Consider the following 24289-nt stretch of genomic DNA (forward strand, 5'->3'; position numbering starts at 1 on the left):
TGTCCATTTTTTTATCTATATATATTTCTGTGTGTCTCTGCTTGCAAATAATATTACATATATATATATATATATATATATATATATATGGAGAGAGAGAGAGAGGAGGGAGGGAGAGGTGGGGGGGCACTGAGCATGGTGGCGCATGCTTTTAATCTCAGCACTCGGGAGGCAGAGGTAGGAGGATCACTGTGAATTTGAGGCCACCCTGAGACTACAGAGTGAATTCCAGGCCAGCCTGGGCTAGAGCGAGACCCTACCTCGAATAATCAAAAAACGACAAAAATGAAAACACCCACTTCCCCAGTGGGATGGAGGAAAGAGCCAGGGGCATGCTGCCACCAGGTGGCGACCTCTGCCAGCTGTCTTTCCTCAGCTTGTGTGTTCTTCTTCATGCCTTCTGATCTTTCTCTCTGTCCAACCTCCCGTCCATCTACTATCTGTGAGCTCGCTCTATGGACGTAGTCAGTCAACAACCACGAAAAGCCTACTGTGTGCCAGGCTTATGTAGAAAAGTCCTAGGGGACCCACTCTGGCTCCTCCAACCGTTACAATGCTCAGTCCTGTGGGAAGACACACATGGGGACCAGTAAGGTCGCTAACAGACTTTGTGTCATCAAGACACTTTTGTTTTGTCTTGCTGACTGGGGCCATCTTCCTGCCTCAGTTTCCCACTCACGTAGTACATGTGGCTCTGTGGGGTCTTCATTACCAGAAGCCCTGGGGTTCTGTCCTTGCTTTTTCAGCCCCCCCCCCACGCCGCCCCAGGGAGCCGGGGTCTTTTAACATGTAAGCCCTGGCTGTCCCGCCCTCCCCGGCCTTGTGGCGCCAGCTGCCCGCTGTCCCCTGCAGGCTGACTGCTCGACATAGCAAGGAAGGGGGAGGGGTGCCTGGAAGACCTATGGTCAGCTGGGCTGGCCAGCTTGTCCCAGGCTATCGGAGTCCCCCAGACTCCTCTTTTTGGTCCCTCCAACCCCAGCCACTCCAAGGCCAGGCCAGAGGTGTCCACCTCTCTTCTTTGTCTGCAGACATTGCAGGCCACCCAGAGGTGACTGCAAGTTGGAGGGCGGGGGGGGGGGGGCACAAGGACTTCCTTTTGCAAATGTCTTGGAAGGACAAAGACCCAGAGCCACCTGCCCAGTAACTCACCAAGTGGCCCTGTAATTCCATCCCTCTAGGCTACAGTAACCCCCTGCTGTCCCTACTAGGAACAGGGTGATCAACCGACTGACCAGGCTAGTGGCTCAGGGCCTGCCAGAAAGCCAGCTGCCGAAATGTGTGCTTTATGTCACGTTGGCTGGGACAGAACAGGCCGTTCTTGTCCCTCCTGGCTGTCCCTTCTGTCCCTTTGTTCTGGGCAGTTGCAGGGGGCTGAGGCTCTGCTCTTTTCCCTCTTTAATAGTTATTTGAGATGAACATGGGCTGCCGCCTTGGATTTTGGGGGGGTCTACCTAGAGAATGTCCCCAGGTCACCCACAGTGACAAGAGGCCAGAGGAAGATGTGCTCCCCCCTTGTTGGAACATAGTTCCTGGAAGGTGGAGGACACTGGTCACCCCCTTGGGACTGGCATGCTGCAGTTAGCTGCAGCTGGTGGTGACCTTCCCAGAGGGGGATGGACACGTGGGTGGTGGTTGCTGGCCCCCTGCCCAGCTCCGGTTGTCACTAGCTACCCTAAAGACGTGGGCAGCTTGGGTTCCTGGGAGGGAGGTTATTTTGGGGGTGGGGCCAAGGAGGAGAGGCTCCACTACTGGGGACAGGAAATGGGGTGCCCCCAGCTGGCTTCTCCCGTTAGCCCACCTGGCACAGTGGGTGACATTGGACACCACACAGGAAGTGTTTCCAACTACCTCCTGCGTGAGCAACCCTCCTCCCCCCCTTGGGGTGAATATTTCAGCAGCCTCTAGCTGAGCAATGAGCTGAGTCGGGCTGTGAACAGTATTTTTTGTTTCGTTCTGTTCTTTTATTTTGTTGTTTTGGTTTTTTTCGAGGTAGGGTCAGAGTCTAGCTCAGGCTGACCTGGAATTCACTATGTAGTCTCAGGGTGGCCTCAAACTCACGGCAATCTTCCTACCTCTGCCTCCCAAGTGCTGGGATTAAAGATTGATTTGATTTTTTTTTTTCTGGGCAGGGTCTCACTCTACCCCAGGCTGGCCAGGAACTCATGGTGATTCTGATTGAAGTTGTGTGCCACCATGTCTGACTTTACTTTTTTTGTTGTTTTTTCCAAGGTAGGGTCTTTATCTAGCCCAGGCTGACCTGGGATTCATCTGTAGTATCAAGGTGGCCTTTAATTTATGGCGATCCTCCTATCTGTACCTCCCATGTGCTGGGATTAAAGGTGTGTACCACCATGCTTGGCTTTTTTTTGTTGTTGTTGTTTTTGTTTTTGTTTTTCGTTTTTCAAGGTAGGGTCTCACTGTAGCTCAGGCTGACCTGGAATTCACTACGTACTCTCAGGTTGGCCTTGAACTCTCAGCAATTCTCCTACCTCTGCTTTCTGAGTGCTGGGATTAAAGGTGTGCGCCACCACACCCGGCTCATGCTTGGTTTAAAAAAAATTTTTTATGTGTGTTTATTTATTTATTTATTTTAATTTGAGAGCGACAGAGAGAGATAGAGGCAGAGAGAGAGAGAATGGGCTTGCCAATGGTATCCAGCCACTGCAACCAAACTCCAGATGCATGCACCCCCTTGTGCATTTGGCTAACGTGGGTCCTGGGGAATCGAGCCTTGAGCCGGGGTCCTTAGGCTTCACAGAGAAGTGCTTAACCGCAAAGCCATCTCTTCAGCCCAATGCTTGGTTTCTAATTTTTATTACTTTTACTTTTATTTTTTGGTTTTTCAAGGTAGGGTCTCACTCTAGTCCAGGCTGACCTGGAACTCACTACGTAGTCTCAGGGTGGCCTCGAATTCACGGCGATCCTCCCACCTCTGCCTCCTGAGTGCTGGGATTAAAGGTGTGCACCACCACGCCCGGCAGCTTTTAATTTTTTAAATTTATTTATTAGAGAGAGAGAGAGAATGGGTGCACTAGGTACTCTAGCCACTGCAAACGAACTCCAGACACTTGGGCCACCATGAGCATCTGGCTGGGGAATTGAACCTGGGTCCTTAGGCTTTGCAAGCCATCGCTCCAGTTCTCTCTTTCAAAAAAAAATATTTAAAATAAATATGGTGGAAACCAGCTGCCCTCTAATTGGACTGGAGGCCTGCTCCATGGGAGGGAATACGTCCCTGATACTGAAAACTTAAAACAGGGGTAGTCATGGGTCCTAGGGGTGTAACATCTGCTGATGTCTGGATAAATGTATATACTATGCTTATCAAACTGCCCAGTAAGCATTTCTCTTAATATTCATACCCTTATATTAATGCTACTCTCACTTTGGGTAGAGAATCTTCTCTTTTCAGATGGCAGTGACCTTGGGACGACTCAGAAGGTATCATAGTGCTGGGAAGAAGTGACTGGAGTACTGAGTAATATCTTGATCACACCTTCTAAGGCTCAGGGTCTAATGGAGAAGAGGTGGCAGAAAGAATGTAAGAGCCAAAGGAAGGGTAGGACTCCGTACAACGTGCTTCCTCCAGACACAAAATGGCCTGGATATCCATGACCTCACAGTGCCTGACACTACCTAAACAAGACCATCATAGGAGGAGGAAAAGATCATGACATCAAAATAAAAGAGAGACTGATTGAGATGGGGAGGGGATATGATGGAGAATGGAATTTCAAAGAGGAAAGTGGGGCTAGGGAGGGTATTACCATGGGATATTTATCATAATCATGGAAGATGTTAATAAAAATTGAGAAAGAAAAACAAAAATAAAATGAAGTAAATAATGTCAAGGGGGCTGGAGAGATTGCTTAGTGGTTAAGGCGTTTGCCTACCAAGCATAATGACCCATGTTCTTTCTACTCTCCAGATACCATGTAAGCCAGATGCACAAAAGTGAGGCAAGCACAAGGTCATACATGTCCACTAGGTGGCGTTAGCTTCTGGACTTCAATTGCACTAGCTGAGGCCCTGGAGTGCCAATTCTCTCTCTCTCTGTCTGTCTCTGTCTCTTTTCCATTAAAACATAAATAAATTTAAAAAATTAAAATAAAAGAGAGAGAGAATAGGTATGCTCAGATCTTCAGCCACTGCAAATGACTCCAGATGCATGTGTTACCTTGTCTATTTGGCTTATGTGGGTCTTAGGGAATCAAACCTGGGTCTTTTGGCTTTGAAGGCAAGCAAAATATCGCTGGCCCCCCTTTTTTTGAGACAGAGCCTCACATACCCAAGGCCAGCTTTGAACACACTATGTAGCTGAGTCTAACCCTGACATCCTGCCTCCACCTCCCCAAGGCTGACATAATAATTCATCTAATCCAGTTTGCCTTTCAGGGAAACACCATTGACGAGTACCAGCAGGACATATAAGGAAACTGAGGCTCAGAGGCAGGAGGAACTGGACTAAAGTTACACAGCAAATATGCAGCCCATGCAGGAACATCACATACGGCATTTACTCCTGAATAGATTGATGTAATTTAAGCATCCATTTGGGAGGTTGAGACAGGAGACTGGTGAGGTTCAAGGCCACATTGGGCTAGAGTGTCTCAAAACAAACAAAATAAAAGCACAGGCGTTAGAGAGTATAGCTCTGAGAGTGAACTCTGGCCAATTGTGTGCAAAAGACACTGGGTTCCATTTCTACTTATTTTTATTGTGTTTTGTTTTTGCAGTTATATTTCCTTTATTTATATTTTCTTTCATTGACAACTTCCATAGTTGTAGCCAATAACCCATGGTAATTCCCTTTCTCCCACTCTTGCTCCTTTGAAACTTTCTCTCCATCATATCCCCTCCCCCTCTCATTCAATCTCTCTTTTATTTTTTATTTCATTTTTTTAAATTTTATTTATTTATTTATTTGAGAGTGACAGACACAGAGAGAAAGACAGATAGAGGGAGAGAGAGAGAATGGGCGCGCCAGGGCTTCCAGCCACTGCAAACGAACTCCAGACGCGTGCGCCCCCTTGTGCATCTGGCTAACGTGGGACCTGGGGAACCGAGCCTCGAACCGTGGTCCTTAGGCTTCACAGGCAAGCGCTTAACCACTAAGCCATCTCTCCAGCCCCAATTTCTCTTTTATTTATGTCATCATCTTTTCCTCCTATTATGATGGTCTTGTGTAGGTAGTGTTGGGCACTGTGAGGTCATGGATATCCAGGCCATTTTGTACCTGGAGGAGCATGTTGTAAGGAGTCCTACCCTTCCTTTGGCTCTTACATTCTTCCTGCCACCTCTTCCTCAATGGACCCTGAGCCATGGAAGGTGTGATTGAGATATTTCAGTGCTGAGCACTCCTTTGTCACTTCTCAGCACCATGGTGCCTTCTGAGTCATCCCAAGGTCACTGCCATTTGAAAAGAGAAACTTCTCTAATCAAAGTGAGAGTAGCATTAACATATGGGTATGAACATTAAGAGAAGAGCTTATTGGGCAGTTTGGTGAGCATAATATATACATTTAGCCAGATGGCAGCAGACGTTACACCCTAGGGCTCATGACTACCCCTGTTGTAGATTTTCAGTATCAGGGATATATTCTCTCCCATGGAGCAGGCCTCCAATCCAATTAGAAAGTGGTTGGTTTCCCCACATGCCACTATTGCACCCATTGGCTCATTTGGCCTGGCTGGCCAAATTTAAGGCTTGCAGTGTCCACTGTTGAGTATCTCCACTGGTGATTTCTCACTCTCCCATTGAACTGCATGCAGCATAGCTTTTTCCATCTTTCTGTCAGCTGGTCTTCATGGAGGAGGTTTTCAGCTCAGCTCCATTAGGATTTCTCAGTGACCTTTCAGCCCAAGTATGTGGAGTCTTCAGCAATAGGGTCTTGTATTATCACTTATTTATTTGAGAGAGAGAATGGTGTGCCAGGGCATCTAAATCACCACAAACAAACCCCAGATGCATGTGCCATCTTGGGCAACTGGCTTTATGTGGGGACTGGGGAATTGAACTTGCCTCTTTTGGCTTTGTGGGGCAAGCACCTTAACCACTAAGTCATCTCTCCAGCCCTTGACTGTGTTTCTATTTATTTATTTATTTATTTATTTATTTATTTATTTATTTAGGTTTTTTGAGGTAGGGTCTTGCTCTAGCCCAGGCTGACCTGGAATTCACTATGTAGTCTCAGCCAGTATCCTACCTCTGCCTCCCAAGCACTGGGATTGAAGGCATTCACCACCATGCCTGGTAATAACTTTTTAAATTAAAAAATTTAAAGGCAGGAGGTAGGAGGACCACCATGAGTTCAAGGCCACCCTGAGATAACATAGCCTGGGCTACAGCAAGACCCTAACTTGAAAAACAAACAACAACAATAACAAAACGATGAATTTTTAAAATGAAGAGTATGCCAGGCATGGTGGTGCACACACCTTTAATCCCAGCACTTGGGAGACAAAGGGAGGAGGATCATTTTGAGTTCAAGGCCACCCTGAGACTACATAGTGAATTTCAGGTCAGCCTGAGCTAGAGTGAGACCCTATCTTGAAAAACCAAAAACCCAAAACAAACAACAACAAAAAACTATTATTACTGGCAAGCAGGAAGAAATAGAGAGAAAAGAAAAGAGAGAATGGGCACTCCAGGGACTCTAGCCACTGCAAATGAACTCCAGATGCATGTGCCACTTTGTCCATCTGGGGATTTAAACCTGGACCATCAGGCTTGCAAGCAAGCACCCCAACCACTGCCCCATCTCTCCAGCCCCCAGTTGTATTTTCTTTCTTTCTTTCTTTCTTTTTTTTTTTTTTTTTTTTGATTTTTTGAGGTAGGGTTTCATTCTAGCTCAGGGTGATCTGGAATTCACTATGTAGTCTCAGGGTGGCCTCGAACTCACAGTGATCCTCCTACCTCTGCCTTCCAAGTGCTGGAATTAAAGGTGTGTGCCACCACACCCATCCCCATTTGTATTTTTCACAGTTTATTTATTTGCACATGTACGTGTATATGCTTGAGTGCACATATTAAGGCTTTGCGCTGTTACCCTTGACCATTAAACGCATGCTCCACTTTGGCATACATCTGCCTTTTTGTGGGCGCTGGCAAATTGAACCCAGTATGCCTTTGCAAACAAGAACATTTAACCACTGCACCAGCACCATCTCCCCACTTCCACCCCAGGCTGTTTTTTTTTTTTTTTTTTTTTTTAATTTTTTGAGGTAGGGTTTCACTCTGGCCCAGGCTGACCTGGAATTCACTATGTAGTGTCAGGGTGGCCTCAAACTCACGGCGATCCTCCTACCTGTGCCTCCCAAGTGCTGGGATTAAAGGCGTGTGCCACCACCATGCCTGTTTTTTTTTTTACACACTCCAGGAACATGCACCACCCTGTGCATCTGATCTGATTTACATGGGTACTGGGTAATTGAACCTGTGTCCTTAGGCTTTGCAGGCGAGCGCCTTAACTGCTAAGTCATCTCTCCAGCCCTTTTTTTTTTTTATTTTTTAATTGATACAGGGTCTTTTGTCACCCAGATTGGCTTCTTTTTTTTTTTTTTTTTTTATTTATTTGACAGTGACAGACAGAGAGAGGAAGAGAGAGATAGAGTGAGAGAGAGAGAGAGAGAGAATGGGTGTGCCAGGGCCTCCAGCCACTGCAAACGAACTCCAGATGCGTGCGCTCCCTTATGCATCTGGCTAACGTGGGTCCTGGAGAATCGAGCCTTGAACCCGGGTCCTTAGGCTTCACAGGCAAGCGCTTAACCGCTAAGCCATCTCTCCAGCCCAAGATTGGCTTCTTTATATAGGTGAGAATGACCTTGAACTCCTGATTCTCCTGCCTCTACCTACCAAGTCCTGGAGTGACCATAGTACACAACAATTTTTTGGTTTGCTTTTTTCAAGGTAGGGTCTTGCTGTAGCCCAGGCTGACCTGGAATATCACTCTGTAGTCCCAGGATGGCCTCAAACTCACAGTGATCTTCCTGCTTCAACCTCTCATGTCCTGGGACTAAAGATATGTACCAGGGCCACTAACCACTGTAAACAAACTCCAGACACATGCACTACCATGTACATCTGCCTTACATGGGCTCTGCAGAGGCAAACCTGGGTCCCTAGGCTTTGCAGGCTAGCACTTTAACTGCTAAGATATCTCTCCAGGCCCTGGTTTTTTTTTTTTTTTTTTTAAGGTAGGGTCCCACTTTAGCCCAGGCTGACCTGGAATCTGGAATTCATTATGGAATCTCAGAGTGGCCTTGAACTCACAGCAATCCTCCTACCTTTGCCTCCCAAGTGCTGGGATTAAAGGTGTGTGCCACCACTCCTAGCTCTATTATGGAAGTTGTCAATAAAAAAAATATATAAAAAGGGCTGGAGGGATGGTTAAGGAGTGTGAAGTCAAAGGATCCAGGCTCGATTCCCCAGGACCCACATTGTTCAGATGCATAAGGGGGCGTACATGTCTGGAGTTCATTTGCAGTGGCTGGAGGCCCTGGTGCACCCATTCTCTCTCTCTCCCTCTTTCTCTGTCAGAGAAATTAATTAATTAATTAAAAATAAATAATTAAGCCAGGCGTGGTGGCACATGCCTTTAATCCCAGCACTCGGGAGACAGAGGTAGGAGGATCACCATGAGTTCAAGGCCACCCTGAAATTACATAGTGAATTTCAGGTCAGCTTGGACTAGAGTGAAACCCTACCTTGAAAACCCAAAAAATAAAATAAGTAAATAAATAATAAAAATAAATTAAAAATATTTTAGCCAGGTGTGGTGGTGCACGCCTTTAATCCCAGCACTCGGGAGGCAGAGGTAGAAGGATTGCCGTGATTTCGAGGCCACCCTGAGACTACATAGTGAATTCCAGGTCAGCCTGAGCCAGAGTGAGACCCTACCTCGAAAAACCAAAATAATAATAATAATAAATTAATTAATTAAAAATATTTTTGGGTTGAATAGATGGCTTAGCAGTTAAGGGGCTTGCCTATGATGCCCTAAGAACCTGGGTTCCACCCCCTAGTACCCATCTAAGTCAGATGCACAAGGTGGTGCACGTTTCTGAAGTTCATTTACAGAGGCTAGAGGCCCTGGCGTGCCCATTCTCTCTCTTTATCTGCCTTTTGCTCTCTCAAATAAATAAATAAATAAAACATTTGAAAAAAAATTTTAGCCAGGCGTGGTGGTGCATACCTTTAATGCCAGCACTCAGAAGGCAGAGGTTGGAGGATGCTGTGAGTTTGAGGCCACTCTGAGACTACATAATGAATTTCAGGTCAGTCTGAGCTAAATCGAGAACTTACCTTGAAAAAAAAATTTTTTTTTTTTTTTAATTTAGCTGGGTGTGCTGGTGTATACCTTTAATCCCAGCATTCGGGAGGCAGTGGCAGGAGGATCCCTGTGAGTTTGAGGCCAGGCTGAGACTACGGACTAAATTCCAAGTCAGTCTGGGGTAGAGCAAGACCCTACCTCAAAAAAACAAACAAAAAAATTATTTATCTGAGGAAGAGAAAGAGGTGTAGAGAGAGAGAGAGAATGGGTGTGCCAGGGCCTCTAGCTGCTGTAATTGAGGTCCAGACGCATGTGCCACCTTGTACATCTGGCTTTACATGGACACTGGGGAACCAAGCCGGGATCTTTTTGCTTTGCCTGAAAGAGTCTTAACTACTGAGCTACTGAGCCATCTTTCCAGTCCTCCGACCTTTGTTTTTTTCCGAGGTAAGGTTTCACTCTAGTTCAGGTTGACCTGGAATTCACCATGGAGTCCCAGGGTAGCCTCAGAATCAAAGTGATCCTCCTACCCCTGTCACCTGAGGGCTGGGATTAAAGGTATGCACCACCATGTCTGGTTCTGCCCCCCCCCCCACTTTTTTGTTTGTTTTTCAAGGTAGGTTCTCACTCTGTTCCAGGCTGACCTGTATGTAATTCATGATGGAGTCTCAGGGTGGCCTTGAACTCACAAAGATCCTCCTACCTCTGCCTCCCGGAGTGCCAGGATTAAAGGCATGTACCACCACTGCCTGGCTCTCCCCCCACACCTTTTTTTTTTTTTTTAAATTTATTTATTTGAGAGCGACAGACACAGAGAGAAAGACAGATAGAGGGAGAGAGAGAGAATGGGCGCGCCAGGGCTTCCAGCCTCTGCAAACGAACTCCAGATGCGTGCGCCCCCTTGTGCATCTGGCTAATGTGGGACCTGGGGATCTGAGCCTTGAACCGGGGTCCTTAGGCTTCACAGGCAAGCGCTTAACCACTAAGCCATCTCTCCAGCCCCCCCCCCCACACCTTTTTTGAGACAAATTTTTTCTTTGTAGCCAAAGCTGGCCTCAAAGTTGTGGCAATCCCCCTGCCTCAGATTTCTGTGTGCTAGGATGATAGGAGTGAGTCACCACTCGCTGTCTATGCCCTGCCAAAGATGGAACCCAGGGCCTTTGCACACGCTAGCACTCTGCCCATGTACACACACAGCCAGAAACTTGCGCAGGACCCAAACAAGCTTTTACTACTTCAACTTTGTACAGTCACTGGGAGTGGCCCTGGCTCTTGGGAAGCGCGTTCTCCTCGCGTGGGTTGGGGCTGGCCTGTTCCTCCTGGGCACTGGTGATATTGATGGGAACGTGGGCTTTGACAGTGGTCAGTGAGTAGGGCAGGTGGAGAGTTATGACCAGCTCATAGCTTGTGCTCATGATCTCGTCCTGTAAGCCCGTGGTGACGGACAACACAAGGGGCAGGTTGAAAGTGCTGACCACCGTGGTGTTGGCAAAGGACCTGATCTGCGCGTTGGTCACCTGCCGCAGCAGCTCACTGCTGTCACTGTGCAGGCGACGCTCTGCCGTGGGCGTGAAGCCCTGGTACTGCACGTGGGCATAGAGCGCGAAGACCACCGTCTTGATGAACTTGTTCGTTCGGTTCTGGATTGCTGTGGTGAAGACCACCTTCTCCCCTGGCATGAAAGTGTCCTTGTCCATTTGTACCTGCATCATCACCCAGCCCTGGCGGCAGCAGCTGTAGGACACCTTCTTCTCTGCCTCCACCAATAGCGGATTCTGGAAAAGGGGATGGATCCGCTGTGAGGAGCCCCCAAGGCCCGTCCCATGTCGCTGTGGGGACTCTAAGGAACACCTGTGGATCTGCCAGTCTGGGGAGCTGCTTGGACTTGGTAAGACTGAGACAGGAGGGTGGAGAGGTCAGGGCCAGTCTGGGCTAGAGTGATAGATACCCTGACTTGGGCCAATCTTTGATCTCTTCTGATGTCACCTCCCACCTTCTGTCTCTCTCCAGCCTTCTCCATAAGTGACTCGTGTCTCTACCTGGTAGATCAAGGCAGGCAGAACCACTGTAAGTCCCTATATGGAACCAACTCCTGGAGTCATGACAAGCCAGGGACCCAGCAGCGCTCGGGATGCTCAGCCAACCACAGTCACTAAAGTGCAGTGAGTCCCAAGAATGTCGGGTGCAAGGTCTGCAATGGGGTTTCCAAGACTTGGGAGTTGAGGGAGTCCTATAGCTCTTTGGTATCTAGACAAGCTGGGGCAGGGCTGGAGAAGTGGCTTAGCAGTTAAGCACTTGCCTGTGAAGCCTAGGGACCCCGGTTCGAGGCTTGATTCCCCAGGACCCACGTTAGCCAGATGCACAAGGGGGCGCACGCATCTGGAGTTCATTTTCAGCAGCTGGAGGCCCTGGCAGGTCCATTCTCTCTCTCTCTATCTGCCTCTTTCTCTCTCTGTCTGTCACTCTCAAATAAATAAAATAAACAAAAAAATTTTTAAAAAGATAAAAAACCTTAAAAAAAAAAGCTGGGGCAACTTATTCGTTGAAACAACACTTATTTGAATGTATTTGAAGCCATCTTCAAGGGCAAACCCCCAAGAGTAAGGCCAGTCAGACATGCCTGCTAGGGAAGCCCACAGTGAAGACAGCATCTGAAACACTGAATCAGTGATAGGCTTTGTGGCAGGCAGTTCATGCTTCAGAACAAACGTGGAGGAGGAAGAGGAGGACTAGGTGTCCCATGACAGGGATAGCCCTTGCAGAAGACCCGGGGGCAGGAGGGAGAAAGCTGACTCTCCTCTCTACCTGGACCCTGCTGCTGGTTTCTCTGCTCTGGCCCTTGTCCTAGACTGATCTTCCTAAAGATGCCCTGGGCACGTCTTGAACTCCTGCCCTTGGGACCCTCAGTCTGTAAGCCCCCTCAGCAGCCACGAGGGGGCGACATGAGTCCAAGTCTCCTTCTCCCTCCTCCTCCCATAGGCCCCCAGGCTCCACCTCTCTGGGGTCAGAGTCCAAATCCTCCCAGTAGCCCATCCCCTCCCTCATCCCTCTCTGCCTCTCACTCCTTTCCTCCATCACCCAGGCTCCTCCTGCCCCAGGGCCTTTTCACAGGCTCCAACTCTCTTTCTTTCTTCTTTCTCTCTCTTTCAACTTTCTACTGAAACTCTGCCTCCCTTCCAATCGGACTGAGTTAGTTGCTTTTATTTATTTGAGAGAGACAGAGAGAGAGAGAGAGAGAGACAGAGAGAGAATGGGTGTGCCAGGGCCTCCAGCCACTGCAGATGAACTCCAGATGCATGTGTCACCTTGTGCATCTGGCTTACATGGGTCCTGGAGAATTGAACCCTGATCCTTTGGCTTTGCATGCAAATGCCTTTAACCATCTCTCTAGCCTGTCAGTTGCTTTTGATTTGAGCCCTTCTCACTCACTAAGTATCTCTACTGAGGACACTGCCCAGCTGCCATGTCCTCACTACCACCCTGGAGAGGAAGTGATGATTGATAGATCACCCCTTACCTTCCTGCACCCTTCCTGGTACAGCTGGGTCCTGGAGGTGTTCTGCTGGTCCCCAGGCCATTGGCTAAAGCTATTTTCACCTTCAGGGTTTATTTTATTTTTTCCCCTAAGGATCTTTATTTTTTTTTATTTTTCGAAGTAGGGTCTCACTCTAGCCCAGGCTGACCTGGCATTCACTATGGAGTCTCAGGGTGGCCTTGAACTCACAGCAATCTGAGGAAGGATCTCACTCTAGCCCAGGCTGGCCTTAAATTCAAAGAGAACCTTTTGAATGCTGGGATTAAAGGTGTGTACCACCACACTAGGCCTCACCCCTAGTTCTTAAGCAGAAGCCTGTGCTGTGTCTCAGGTCACTCTTAATTCTCCCAGGGGACATGACCTACCAAAGGTCACTCATGGGGCACGTGGTCAGGCCCTGAATTCAGGTCTGCCCAGCCCAATTCTGGTCCAGTCTTCCAAGTACCTATCCTTTGAGGGTGCCTGGGCTATGAAGTATCCCCGTGGACTGGGGACAGAAGCCAGGGCCTGAGTCATGCTTGATAAAGGATTCTGTCACTGAGTTGCAACCCTGACCCTAGTCCTGGCTCCATGAATGGTGACCCTCAGGCTGCCTATTTCTGTAATTTTTCAGATGAGTAAGATGAGTTCCAGAGCTCCAGAAAGCAGGCAGAAGGGGTTCTGGGACCATGGACATCCAGGACCCAAGTGCTAGCCCTCTTTCATCCTCTTCATGCTCCCTGGAAGGCTGGGGAGATGGCTTAGTGTTTAAGGTGCTTGCCTGCAAAGACTAAGTACCCATATTTGATTCTCCAGTACTCATGTAAAGCCATATGCACAATGTGGCACATGCATCTGGACTTCATTTGCAGTGGCTGGAGGCCCTAGCATGCCAATTCTCTCCCTTCTTTCTCCCATTGCAAATAAATAAATCAATAAAAAATATATATAAATAAGCAGACTGGAGAAATGGCTTAGCGGTTAAGGCGCTTGCCTGCAAAGCCATAGGACCCAGGTTCGATTCCCCAGGACCTGTGTAAAGCCAGATGCACATGCACCGTGCAGGCATCTGGAGTTCATTTGGAACAGCTGGAGGCCCTGGCGCACCTATTCTCTTTCTGTCTATCTGCCTCTCTCTCACATTCTCTCTCAAATAAATAAATAAAAATGTTTTTAAAAGCTGGGTGTGGTGGCACACACTGTTAATCCCAGCATTTGGGAGGCAGAGGTAGGAGGATTGCTGTGAGTTCGAGGCTACCCTGAGAATACAGACTGAATTCCAGGTCAGCCTGGGCTAGAGTAAAACCCTACTTTGAAAAATAAAAATAAGCCCCTGGGAAGTGGCTGATCTTGGCCAAGGTCATGTCAGTGGGCTGGGCCCTTCCTCTCCCAGAGACTGAAGCCTCCCTCTGTCCCAGCTCCTGGGAGAAGACCACAGGCAAGGTCTTGAATCTTAAAGGCCCTACCAGGGAGCCACTGAGTGCCCAAGCATTTCTGCCACCCATTAAATCTCCATGGGGTATTTCCCCACCCTGAGTGATGGAGGGGTCTTCTCTTCGGCATCAAGGACACTGTGTACCCATTTGACTATTCTTGGTGGGGTGTCTTGGGTCCTGCAGGGGGCTGAGCAGTGTCCCAGGTCTGGACTCCACCCGCTCCAGGTCAGAAGTTCCTCCAGACTGGATAGCCAAACAGGTACAGTCTCCCTCTAGCACAGGCTGACCTGGAATTCTGTGTAGTTTCAGGCTGTCCTTGAACTCACAGGAGTCCTCCTACCTCTGCCTCCCGAGTGCTGAGATTAAAGGTGTCCTCTACCACGCCTGCTTCAGATATGTCCTTTTGCATTTTTTGGCAACTTCACTTTAGCCCAGGCTGCATACTACTTTCTCAGCCTCTCCAAATGCTTGGGATTCTAGGTATGAACCCAAGCCTGACCCAAAGTCCCTATTTAACTTTTGGGGTCTTGAGGACATGGGGACAAGGGCAGCTGTGATGAACTGCCACCCACTAGGGTGCTGGGTGTGAATCACTTTTTGTGAAAATCTCCCACAAGCTGGGGGACATTGCTAAGCATCTCCTCTTCATGGCCCCCTGTCCCCAGGGTACCTTCTCGAGGTTTCGCCTGCGGAATTCAGAGACGCCTTGGACCAGAAGAGTCTCTCTCTTCTTGGCCAGGATGTGGTCCTGGACCAGGCAGGCTGCCTGCAGGAAGTATGACACATGACCAATTTTGCTGGTGAAGGTGGAAGGAAGCCTGGGAGGTAAGTTGAAATGGAAGTCAAAGGTGTGGCTGCCTGCACTTAACCAATTATCTGTAAGCAAAACACACCAAGGCCAAAGCTGTGAGAAGGTTGCTTCTCCCTCTTTGGGGGGAGAGGATGAATCTGGGAATGAAACTCAGTAGCGATATGATCTAACCACTGATCCACACCTCCCGTGTTTGTTGACTGACTGAATGACAGCTGAGAGTGAGGGAGTGCTCCTTTACCCAGTGGTCCTCTAAGCTTGCCTACCTTCCTACACAATGCTGAAACTTCATCTGTTTTTTTTTTTTTTTTGAGATTTTATTTATTTATTTATTTATTTATTGTGTGTGGGTAAGAGAAAGCGAGAGGCAAGCCGAGAGGGAGAGTGGGTGTTCGAGGGCTTCTAGCCACTGCAAATGAACAAACTCCAGACTCAGGCACCACCTTGTGCATCTGGCTTACATGGGGTCTGCAGAATCAAACCTGGGTCCTTAGGCTTTGCAGGCATGTGCCTTAACCACTAAGCCATCTCTCCAGCCCATCAAGGTCTTGTTTTTGATTCAAGGTCTCACTATAGACCAGGCTGACCTTGAACTTGCAATGTAATTGAGGGTGACCTTGAATTTCTGAATCTCCTGCCTCTACCTTCTCCATGCTGGAGTGACAGGTGCACCACTAGGCCAGGTGGAGGGTAGTTTTGTTTAGTTGAAAGCGCTAACACTTAGCCAGGTGTCATGGCATAGGCATTCATCCTAGCATTCAGGAGACAGAGGTGGGAAGATCACCATGAGTTCTAAATCAGCCTGGGCTAGAGTAAGACCCTACTTCAAAAACCAAAAGACATATAACAATAAGGAGGGAAAAAAAGCAAAAAAAAAAAAAAAAAAACAACAAAAAAACCAACAACAAAGGACTAGAGAGATGGCTTAGCAGTAAAGGCACTTGCCTGCAAAACCTAATGACTTAAATTCGATTCTCCAGTACCCATGTAAAAGCCAGATGAAAAAAGCAGTGCATGCATCTGGAGTTTGTTTGCAGAGGCTGAAGGCCCTGGTATACCTGCACCCATTCTCTCTCTCTCTCTCTCTGCTTGCAAATAAATTAAAAAAAAAATTTTAAGTTGGGCATGGGGCTGGAGAGGCTTGCCTGTGAAGCCTAAGAACTTATGTTCGAATCTCCAGGTCCCACATAAGCCAGATGCACAGTGATGCAAACGTGCAATGTTGCATATGCACACAAGGGGGCACAGGCGTCTGGAGTTTGTTCTTTGAGGCTGAAGGCTCTGGCACACCCATTCTCTTCCCCCCTCTCTCTCTCTGTCTGCCTCTTTCTCTCAAAAAAAAAAAAAAAGAAGTTAGTCATGGTGATGGTGGTGCATGCCTTTAATTCCACAGGGAGGAGGATCACCTTGAGGTCGAGACTATCCTGAGAGACTGTAGAGTGAGCTCTAGATCAGCCTGGGCTACAGCTGAAAAACAACAAAAAACCAAATAATACAAAACAAAAAAAGCAGAAATAAAGCAAAATAAGTAAAATTATGTTTTGCAAACCATGTGTTGGTCTGACTGCAGAAAACCTAGAAACATAGCTGGGCAGGGCGTGGTGACACTCTGGTAGCCCCTGTGCTCAGGAGGTAGAAGCAGGAAGATCAGGAGTTCAAGGTCATCCTCAACTGCATAGCAAGTTTAAGGCCAGTCTGGGCTACTTGAGGCCCTGTTCAAAATAATGACAAAGCAGGGTGTGGTGGTGCTCCCCTTTAGCTTTTAATCCCAGCGCTCAGGAGGCAGACATAGGAGTATTGCTGTGAGTTCAAGGCCACCCTGAGACTACATAGTGAATTCCAGGTCAGCCTGGGCTAGTGAGACCTTCCCTCAGGGAAAAAAAGAAAAAAAAAAAAAAAAGGCAAAAGAAAACCCTGGAAACATCCCCAACACCAGAGTTTGGGGATGATGTCTTATTTCCAGGTAGCTCAGCATCCCTACTGTGTGAGGGGACATTCAGGCTGGGTGGTAGCTTTGACCACTGTCCTCTCCTCTGTGGCCTCTCCTCCTTTTGTGACCACAGGGAGAATTCCACATAAAAAGGCTAGCTTTTCTGTTTGCTTGTTTGTTTTGGTTTTTTGTTTTCCCGAGATAAGGTCTCAGTCTAGCTCAGGCTGACCTCGAATTCACTATGTAGTCTCTGGCTGGCTTCGAACTCACAGCGATCCTCCTACCTCTGCCTCCTGAGTGCTGGGATTAAAAGTGTGCCCACTATGGCAGACTGTGATTTCATTTTGACTCCCCGGTTGCCCCTGAACCCCCATGTGTTGACATTTTCATGTCATGTGCTGGTCACTGTTAAATATGGCTTCTCTACCCTGCTTGTTTCTGAGGTCCAGGAGGGTTTGCCAACTGACTAGCAGCCATGTTGACCTTCCAGCCACGGGCCCCTTACCCTTTATCTGGAAGGTCTTTGTCTTGCGCACGTATTCAGCCTCGTTATTACACAGGATGTCTCGGCTGTAGTCTTTTTGCGGCCCGATCTCCTCGTTCCACTCCACATAACCCCTTCCCACGAGCTCCACCCTCACGATGGGGTCCACCAGGGTGCTGTTCAGTGTCAGCACCACCTGTCCGTCCACGTTGGAGCCGGCCAGATAGACCGTATCCTTGGGCAGCACTAAGTCGAGGGACTTTACTACAGACATGAGGGTTGGGCTGGGGAAAACGCATCCTCCCCCGCCCTCTTGCCACCGAGAATCCTGCTCCTTCACTATGGTAACAGCAACCTTTCTGTGACATCGGTCCACCCAGAGTTCCGTGAAGGTGAGGATGCTGTTGGGGTGACCAGTTTCCTGAGAATCTCATGCATTCTTTATTTATTTCTTTAATTCATCCCCCACCCCCCCCAAGGCAGGGTTTCATTGCAGCACAGGCTGACCTGGGATTCACTTTGTAAGCCTAAAACTCTGCTACCTCAGCCTCCAAAGTGCTGGGATAAAAGGTGTGTGCCACCACATCCAGACGCATTCCTTTGTTTGTTTGCTTGTTTAAAAAAACAAAAAAGTTTGAGCTGGAGAGATGGTTTTAATGGTTAAGGTGCTTGCCTGTGAAGCCTAAGGACCCATGTTTGACTTTTCAAGTCCTATGGAAGCCAGATACACAAGGTGACACATGTGTACAAGGTGGTGCACATGTCTGGAGTTCGATTGCAGTGGCTAGAGGCCTTGGTGTGCCAATTCTCTCTCACACACACATAAAGGAGGTGGGGGGGAGGGGCTGGAGAGATGCCTTAGTAGTTAAGGCACTTGCCTGCAAAGCCAAAAAAACCAGATTCAATTCCCAAGGACCCATGTAAGCCAGATGAAGAAGAAGGCACATGCATATGGAGTTCGTTTGCAGTGGCTAGAAGACTTGGTGTGCCCATTCTCTCTCTCAAATAAATAAATATAAAATATATTTTTAAGAGCCAGTCTAGCCAGGCATGGTGGCGCACACCTTTAATTCTAGCACTCGGGAGGCAGAAGTAGAAGGATTGCCATGAGTTCAAGGCTACCCTGAGCCTACATAGTGAATTCCAGGTCAGCCTGAGTTACAGTGAAACCATACCTTGAAAAACAAAACAAAACAAAATCTGGCTGGGTATGGTGGCACACGCCTTTAACCCCAGCACTTGGGAGGCAGAGGTAGGAGGATTGCCATGAGTTCAAGGCCACCCTGAGACACATAGTGAATTGCAGGTCAGCCTGAGCTAGAGAGAAACCCTACCTCGGAAAAAAAAAAAAAAGTCTCATGGCTTTTAATGTGTACCATAATTTTATTGATTTCATACACCACAATTCAGATCATGAATGGTTAACAGATATTTTGCTCTTTTGGATTTTGCAGGTAGGGTTTCACCCTAGCTCAGGCTGACCTGAAATTCACTCTGTAGTCTCAGGGTGACCTTGAACTCATGGCAATCCTCCTACCTCTGCCTCCCAAGTGCTAGGATTAAAGGCATGCACCACCATGCCTGGTTTAGGCAAGTACCTTAATCACTGAGCAATCTCTACAGCTCCATATCTTTTCTTTTCTTTCTTTCTTTTTTTTTTTCAAGGTAGGGTCTCACTCTATCTAGCTCAGGCTGACCTTGAATTCACTATGTAGTTTCAGGGTGGCCTTGAACTCAAAGTGATCCTCCTATCTCTGTCTACCTAATGCTGGGAGATTAAAGGTGTGTGCCACCATGCCCAGCTTTTGCTTTTTTTTTTTTTTCTCCTTTCTTTTTAAGGCATGGTCTCACTCTAGCCCAAGTTGGCTTCAAATTCAGGTGATCCTCCTGCCTCAGCCTCTCCAGTGCTGGGATTATAGACATAAACCACCATACCCAGCATTTTTTTTTTTAAATTTTTTGGTTTTTCAAGGTACTGTCTCACTCTAGCCCAGGCTGACCTGGAGTTCACTATATAGTCTCAGGCTGGCTTAGAACTCAGAGACCTTTCCTCCTCCCTTGGACTCCCAAGTGCCAGGATTAAAGGCCTGCATCACCATATCTGGCCATATCCAGTTTAAATTTTTTTAAATTATTAAATTATTATATTTACTGAGGAAAGACAGATCCAAGGAAAGGCACCCATGTGGCTACAGATCCCACGTGGAGGGCCTGGAAAAATCGTGGAAAGAAAAGAGTGAAAAGAAAGTTTAAGGAGCTCCTGTCATGTGGGGAGTTGGAGGGGATAAAGGAAGCCATGTGGAGAGTATGGGGGAGGGGGTTCTCCCTCTGCTCAATCTGGCTGGGCCTGGGCCAAGCCAGCCCAGGACCAGCAGAGGTAAAAACTTACCCACAGATGTGGTCAGGAAAAAAAAAAAAATATATATATATATATACATATATATATATATATATTTTTTTTTTTTTTTCAAGGTAGGGTCTCACTCTAGCTGACCTGGCTTACCTGGAATTCACTATGGAGTCTCAAGGTGGCCTCGAACTCACGGCTATCCTCCTACCTCTGCCTCCCGAGTGCTGGGATTAAAGTCGTATGCCACCACACCTGGCTTTTTTTTTGAAACAGGGTCTCATGTAGTCCAGGCTGGCCTGGAATTGGCTTTGTAGCTGACCTTGAACTCCTGGTCCTAGGGCCTCTGCCTCCCATGTGCGGGGATGACAGGTATGTGCTGCCACATCTGGCTCGGCTAGGCAATTCTGGGAAGTAACAGGAAGGTTAAGGCTGGTGGTACAGGTCTGCCTGTGAGCCCAGCCATCCTGTAGGCTGGAGTAGGGAGGTTGAAAGGTGAAGGCCAGCCTGGGACACTTAGTGAGACCTTGTTACAAAAATCAGTAAAATAAGCTTGGCGTGGTGGTGCATGCCTTTAACCCCAGCACTCGGGAGGCAGAGGTAGGAGGATCACCATGAGTTCGAGGCCACCCTGAGACTAGAGTGAATTCCAGGTCAGCCTGGGCTAGAGTGAGACCCTACCTCGAAAAAAAAAAAAAAATCAGGACAACAGCTGGGCATGGTGGTGCATGCTTTCAATCCCAGCACTTACTTGAGAGGCAGAGGTAGGAGTATTGTTGTGAGTTTGAGGCCACCCTGAGACTACAGAGCGAGTTCCAGGTTAGCCTGAGTTAGAGTAAAACCCTACCTTGAAAAGCAAAACAAAACAAAACAAAACAAAAATCAAGAAATGCCTTTAACCTCTGAGCTATCTCTCCAGCTCCTCAAAATCAAAAGTGAAGCCAAGCTCGGTGGTGGCTTCAGGTCTCTCATCCTAGCCCTTAGGAGAGGTGAGAACAGGAGGATTGTCAAGAGTTCAGGTTAGTCTAGGCCATATAGTGAATTCCGTATGGGTAGCCTGTGCTATAGAATGAGGCCCTGTTTCAAAAAAAAAAAATGTAAATATAGGGCTGAAGAGATGGCTTAGCAGTTAAGGCACTTGCCTGCAAAGGCAAAGGACTCAGTTTCAATTCCCCAGGACCCACTTAAGCCAGATGCACAAGGTAGAACACTTGGATGGAGTTTGTTTGTAGTGGCTGGAGGCCCTGGCACACCTGTTCTCTTTCTCTGCCTTTCTTTCTCTCCCAAATAAATAAAAATAAAATATTTAAAAACATATAAAAAATGTAAGAATAGGGCTGGGGAGATGACTTAACAATTAAAGATGCTTGCATGCAAAGTCTAATGGCCTGGCTTTGATTCCCCAGTGCCCATGTAAAGCCAGATGTGAAAAGTGTTACATGTGTCTGGAGTTAAGTCAGCAAAGGCAAGAGGCCCTGGTGTGCTTATGTTCTTTCTTTCTCTCTCTCAAATAATTAAAAAATATTGAGCTGGAAGCCAGGTGTGGTGGTGCACGCCTTTAATCCCAGCACTCAGGAGGCAGAGGTAGAAGGATTGCTATGAGTTCGAGGCCAGCCTGGGACTACATAGTGAATTCCAAGTCAGCTTGGGCTAGGCAAGAGGGCGCCTACCTGGATAAAAAATGAAGCAAGTGCTGGGCACGGTGGTGCTCACCTTTAATCCCAGCATCGGGAGGTAGAGGTGGAAGAATTGCAGTGAGTTCGAGGTCAGCCTGAAACTGCATAGTGAATTCCAGGCCAGTTTGGGCTAGAGTGAGACACTACCTTGAAAAACCAAACCAAAGCCAGGTGTCGTGGCGCATGCCTTTAATCCCAGCACTGGGGAGGCAGAGGTAGGGGACTGCTGTGAGTTCCAGGCCACCCTGAGACTCCATAGTGAATTCAAGGTCAGCCTGGGCCAGAGTGAAACCTCAAAAAACAAACAAACAAACAACAACAAAAAACCAAACCAAAACAACCAACAAAATGAAACAATATGTAAAAAGAGGAGTTGAATCAATCCAGGCATGGTGGTGCATGCCTTTTATCCCAGCAGTTGGGAGGTAGAGGTAGGGGTATTGCCATAAGTTTAAGGCCAGCCTGAGACTAGATGGTGAATTCCAAGTCAGTCTGGGTTAGAGCAAGACTCTACTATAAAAAAAAAAAAATAAATCAATCTATAGAAAAAAAGAGGGATGGCTGGAGAGATGGCTTGGCAGTTAAGGGTTTTGCCTGCAAAGTCAAAGGATCCTGGTATGACTCTCCAGGACCCATGTAAACCAGATAAACAAGGGGTGCATGCATCTGGAGTTTACTTGCAGTGGGCAGGAGGCCCTGGCATGCCCATTCTCTCTCCCTCTCTCTTTCTCCCTCACTCTCTTTCTCTGTTAAATAAATAAATAAATATTTTAAAAAAGAGGGGTTAAGGAGATGGCTCTGTGGTTAAAAATAACTGCTTGTAGGGCTGGAGAGATGGATTAGTGATTAGGACTGACGTGAGCCAGATATACAGGGTGGTGTATGCATCTGGAGTTTGTTTGCAGCAGCTAGAGTCCTTGATATGCCCATTGTCTCTTTTTTCTCTCTCTCTCTCAAATAATATAAATAAAAACAAAATATTTAAAAAGTAATGGTTTGCAAAGCCTGTAGACCCTGGTTTGACTCCTCAGTACCCATGTAAAGCCAGAAGCACAATGTGGTACATGTGTCTGGAGTTCATTTTCAGTAGCATTTCTCAGTGGCCTTGCAGCCCAAGTATGTGGAATCTTCAGCAATACTGTTTTGAGTTTTTAAAAACATATTTTAGCCAAGTATGGCAGCGCACGCCTTTAATCCCAGCACTTGGGAGGCAGAGGTAAGAGGACTGCCATGAGCTCCAGGCTACCCTGAGACTATAGAATGAATTCCAGGTCAGCCGGGGCTAGAGTGAGACCCTACTTCAAAAAAAAAAAAAAAGGAATTATCTATTTGAAAGAGAGAGAGAGAGAAGATGTGCCAGGGCCTTTGGCTACTGAAAATGAGGATTGCTGAGAGTCTGAGGCCACTCTGAGACTACAGAGTGAATTCCAGGTCAGCCTGAGCTACAGTGAGACTCTACCTCGGAAAACCAACTCCCCCCCCCAAAAAAAAACAAAACACACATCCCTCCCAAATGTAAAAAGAAAATTGGGGGGCTGGACAGATGGCTTAGTGGTTAAGGTGCTTGCCTGTAAAGACTAAGGAGCCAGGTTCCATTTCCCAGTACCCACATAAAGCCAGATGCCACAAGGTGGTACATGTGTCTGAGTTCACTTGCAGTGGCTGTAGGCTTTTGTGTGCCCATTCTCTCTCTTTCCTTATCTCTCTCTCCCAAATAAATTAATAAACAGGGCTGGAGAGACGGCTTAGTAGTTAAGGTGTTTGCCTGCAAAGCCAAAGGATCCTGGTTCGATTCTCTAGGAACCACGTAAGCCAGATGCACAAGGGGGTGCACACATCTGGAGTTCATTTGCAGTGGTGTGCCCATTCTCTCTCTCTCTCTGCCTCTTTCTCCCAAATAAGTAAATAAAACATATTAAAAACTTATCATCTAAATTAATAAATAAAAGTTGGGCTTTTTTTTTTTTTTTTTTTTTTTTGGTTTTTCGAGGTAGGTTCTCACTCTAGCTCAGTCTCACCTGGAATTCACTATGTAGTGTCAGGGTGGCCTGGAACTCATGGCAATCCTCCTACCTCTGCCTCCTGAGTGCTGGGATTAGAGACATGTACCCAGGCAGGCCTACAATAAAATATTATTATTATTATTATTTAAAGAAAGAAGGCTGGGCATGATGGCGCATGCCACCTTCAATCCCAGCACTCAGGAGGCAGAGGTGGGAGGATTTTCATGAGTGTAAGGCTGAGACTACATAGTGACTTCCAGGTCAGCCTGGGCTAGAGTGAGACCAGACCTCGAAAAAACAAAAAAGCAAAACACAAAAAAATGCACCTGACCTGTGTTGATGAGTGATATGAGGTCACGAAGCCCCGCCCCTTGCATGAGTGACCTTTTCCTTAGGCCTCAGTCTCCTGGGTTAAATGGGTGGGGCTGTGAGTGGATCTGCTTTATGCCTACCAATGTCTGTCAATTAAAGTTTATTAAATGATTTAAAGACCTTCAGGAGCTGCTCACTCTACAAAAGAGAAACAGATGTTCTTTTATCCTAGCGGTTATCTCTGGTGGTTTTTAAAAAATATTTTATTTTTATTTATTTGACAGAGAGAAAGGAAGAGAGAGACAGAGAGAATGGGTGTGCCAGGGCCTCCAGCCACTGCAAACAAACTCCAGGTGCATGTGCCACCTTGTGCATCTGGCTAACATGGGTCATGGGGAGTCAAATGTCGGTCCTTTGCCTTTGCAGGCAAACGCCTTATCCACTAAGCCATCCCTACAGCCCTCTGGTGTTTCTCATAGGAAAGGGACCCTAAAGCCCAGAAAG

At 47.3% G+C, this 24289-nt stretch overlaps 1 protein-coding gene across 1 annotated transcript; it reads right to left on the bottom strand.

The window, feature by feature from the left end:
* Positions 1 to 10522: 10522 nt before the first annotated feature.
* Positions 10523 to 17721, bottom strand: Arrdc5 (arrestin domain containing 5). The gene is made up of 3 exons (XM_004654729.1): positions 17469 to 17721; positions 14893 to 15098; positions 10523 to 11047 (listed from the first exon to the last, which is right to left on the bottom strand). Exons 1-3 carry the CDS (start codon positions 17719 to 17721, stop codon positions 10523 to 10525), a joined length of 984 nt encoding a protein of 327 aa, XP_004654786.1.
* Between the last annotated feature and the right edge of the window lie 6568 nt (positions 17722 to 24289).

This window comes from Jaculus jaculus, chromosome 15 (genome assembly GCF_020740685.1).
Source record: "Jaculus jaculus isolate mJacJac1 chromosome 15, mJacJac1.mat.Y.cur, whole genome shotgun sequence".
NCBI classification, from domain to species: domain Eukaryota; kingdom Metazoa; phylum Chordata; class Mammalia; order Rodentia; family Dipodidae; genus Jaculus; species Jaculus jaculus.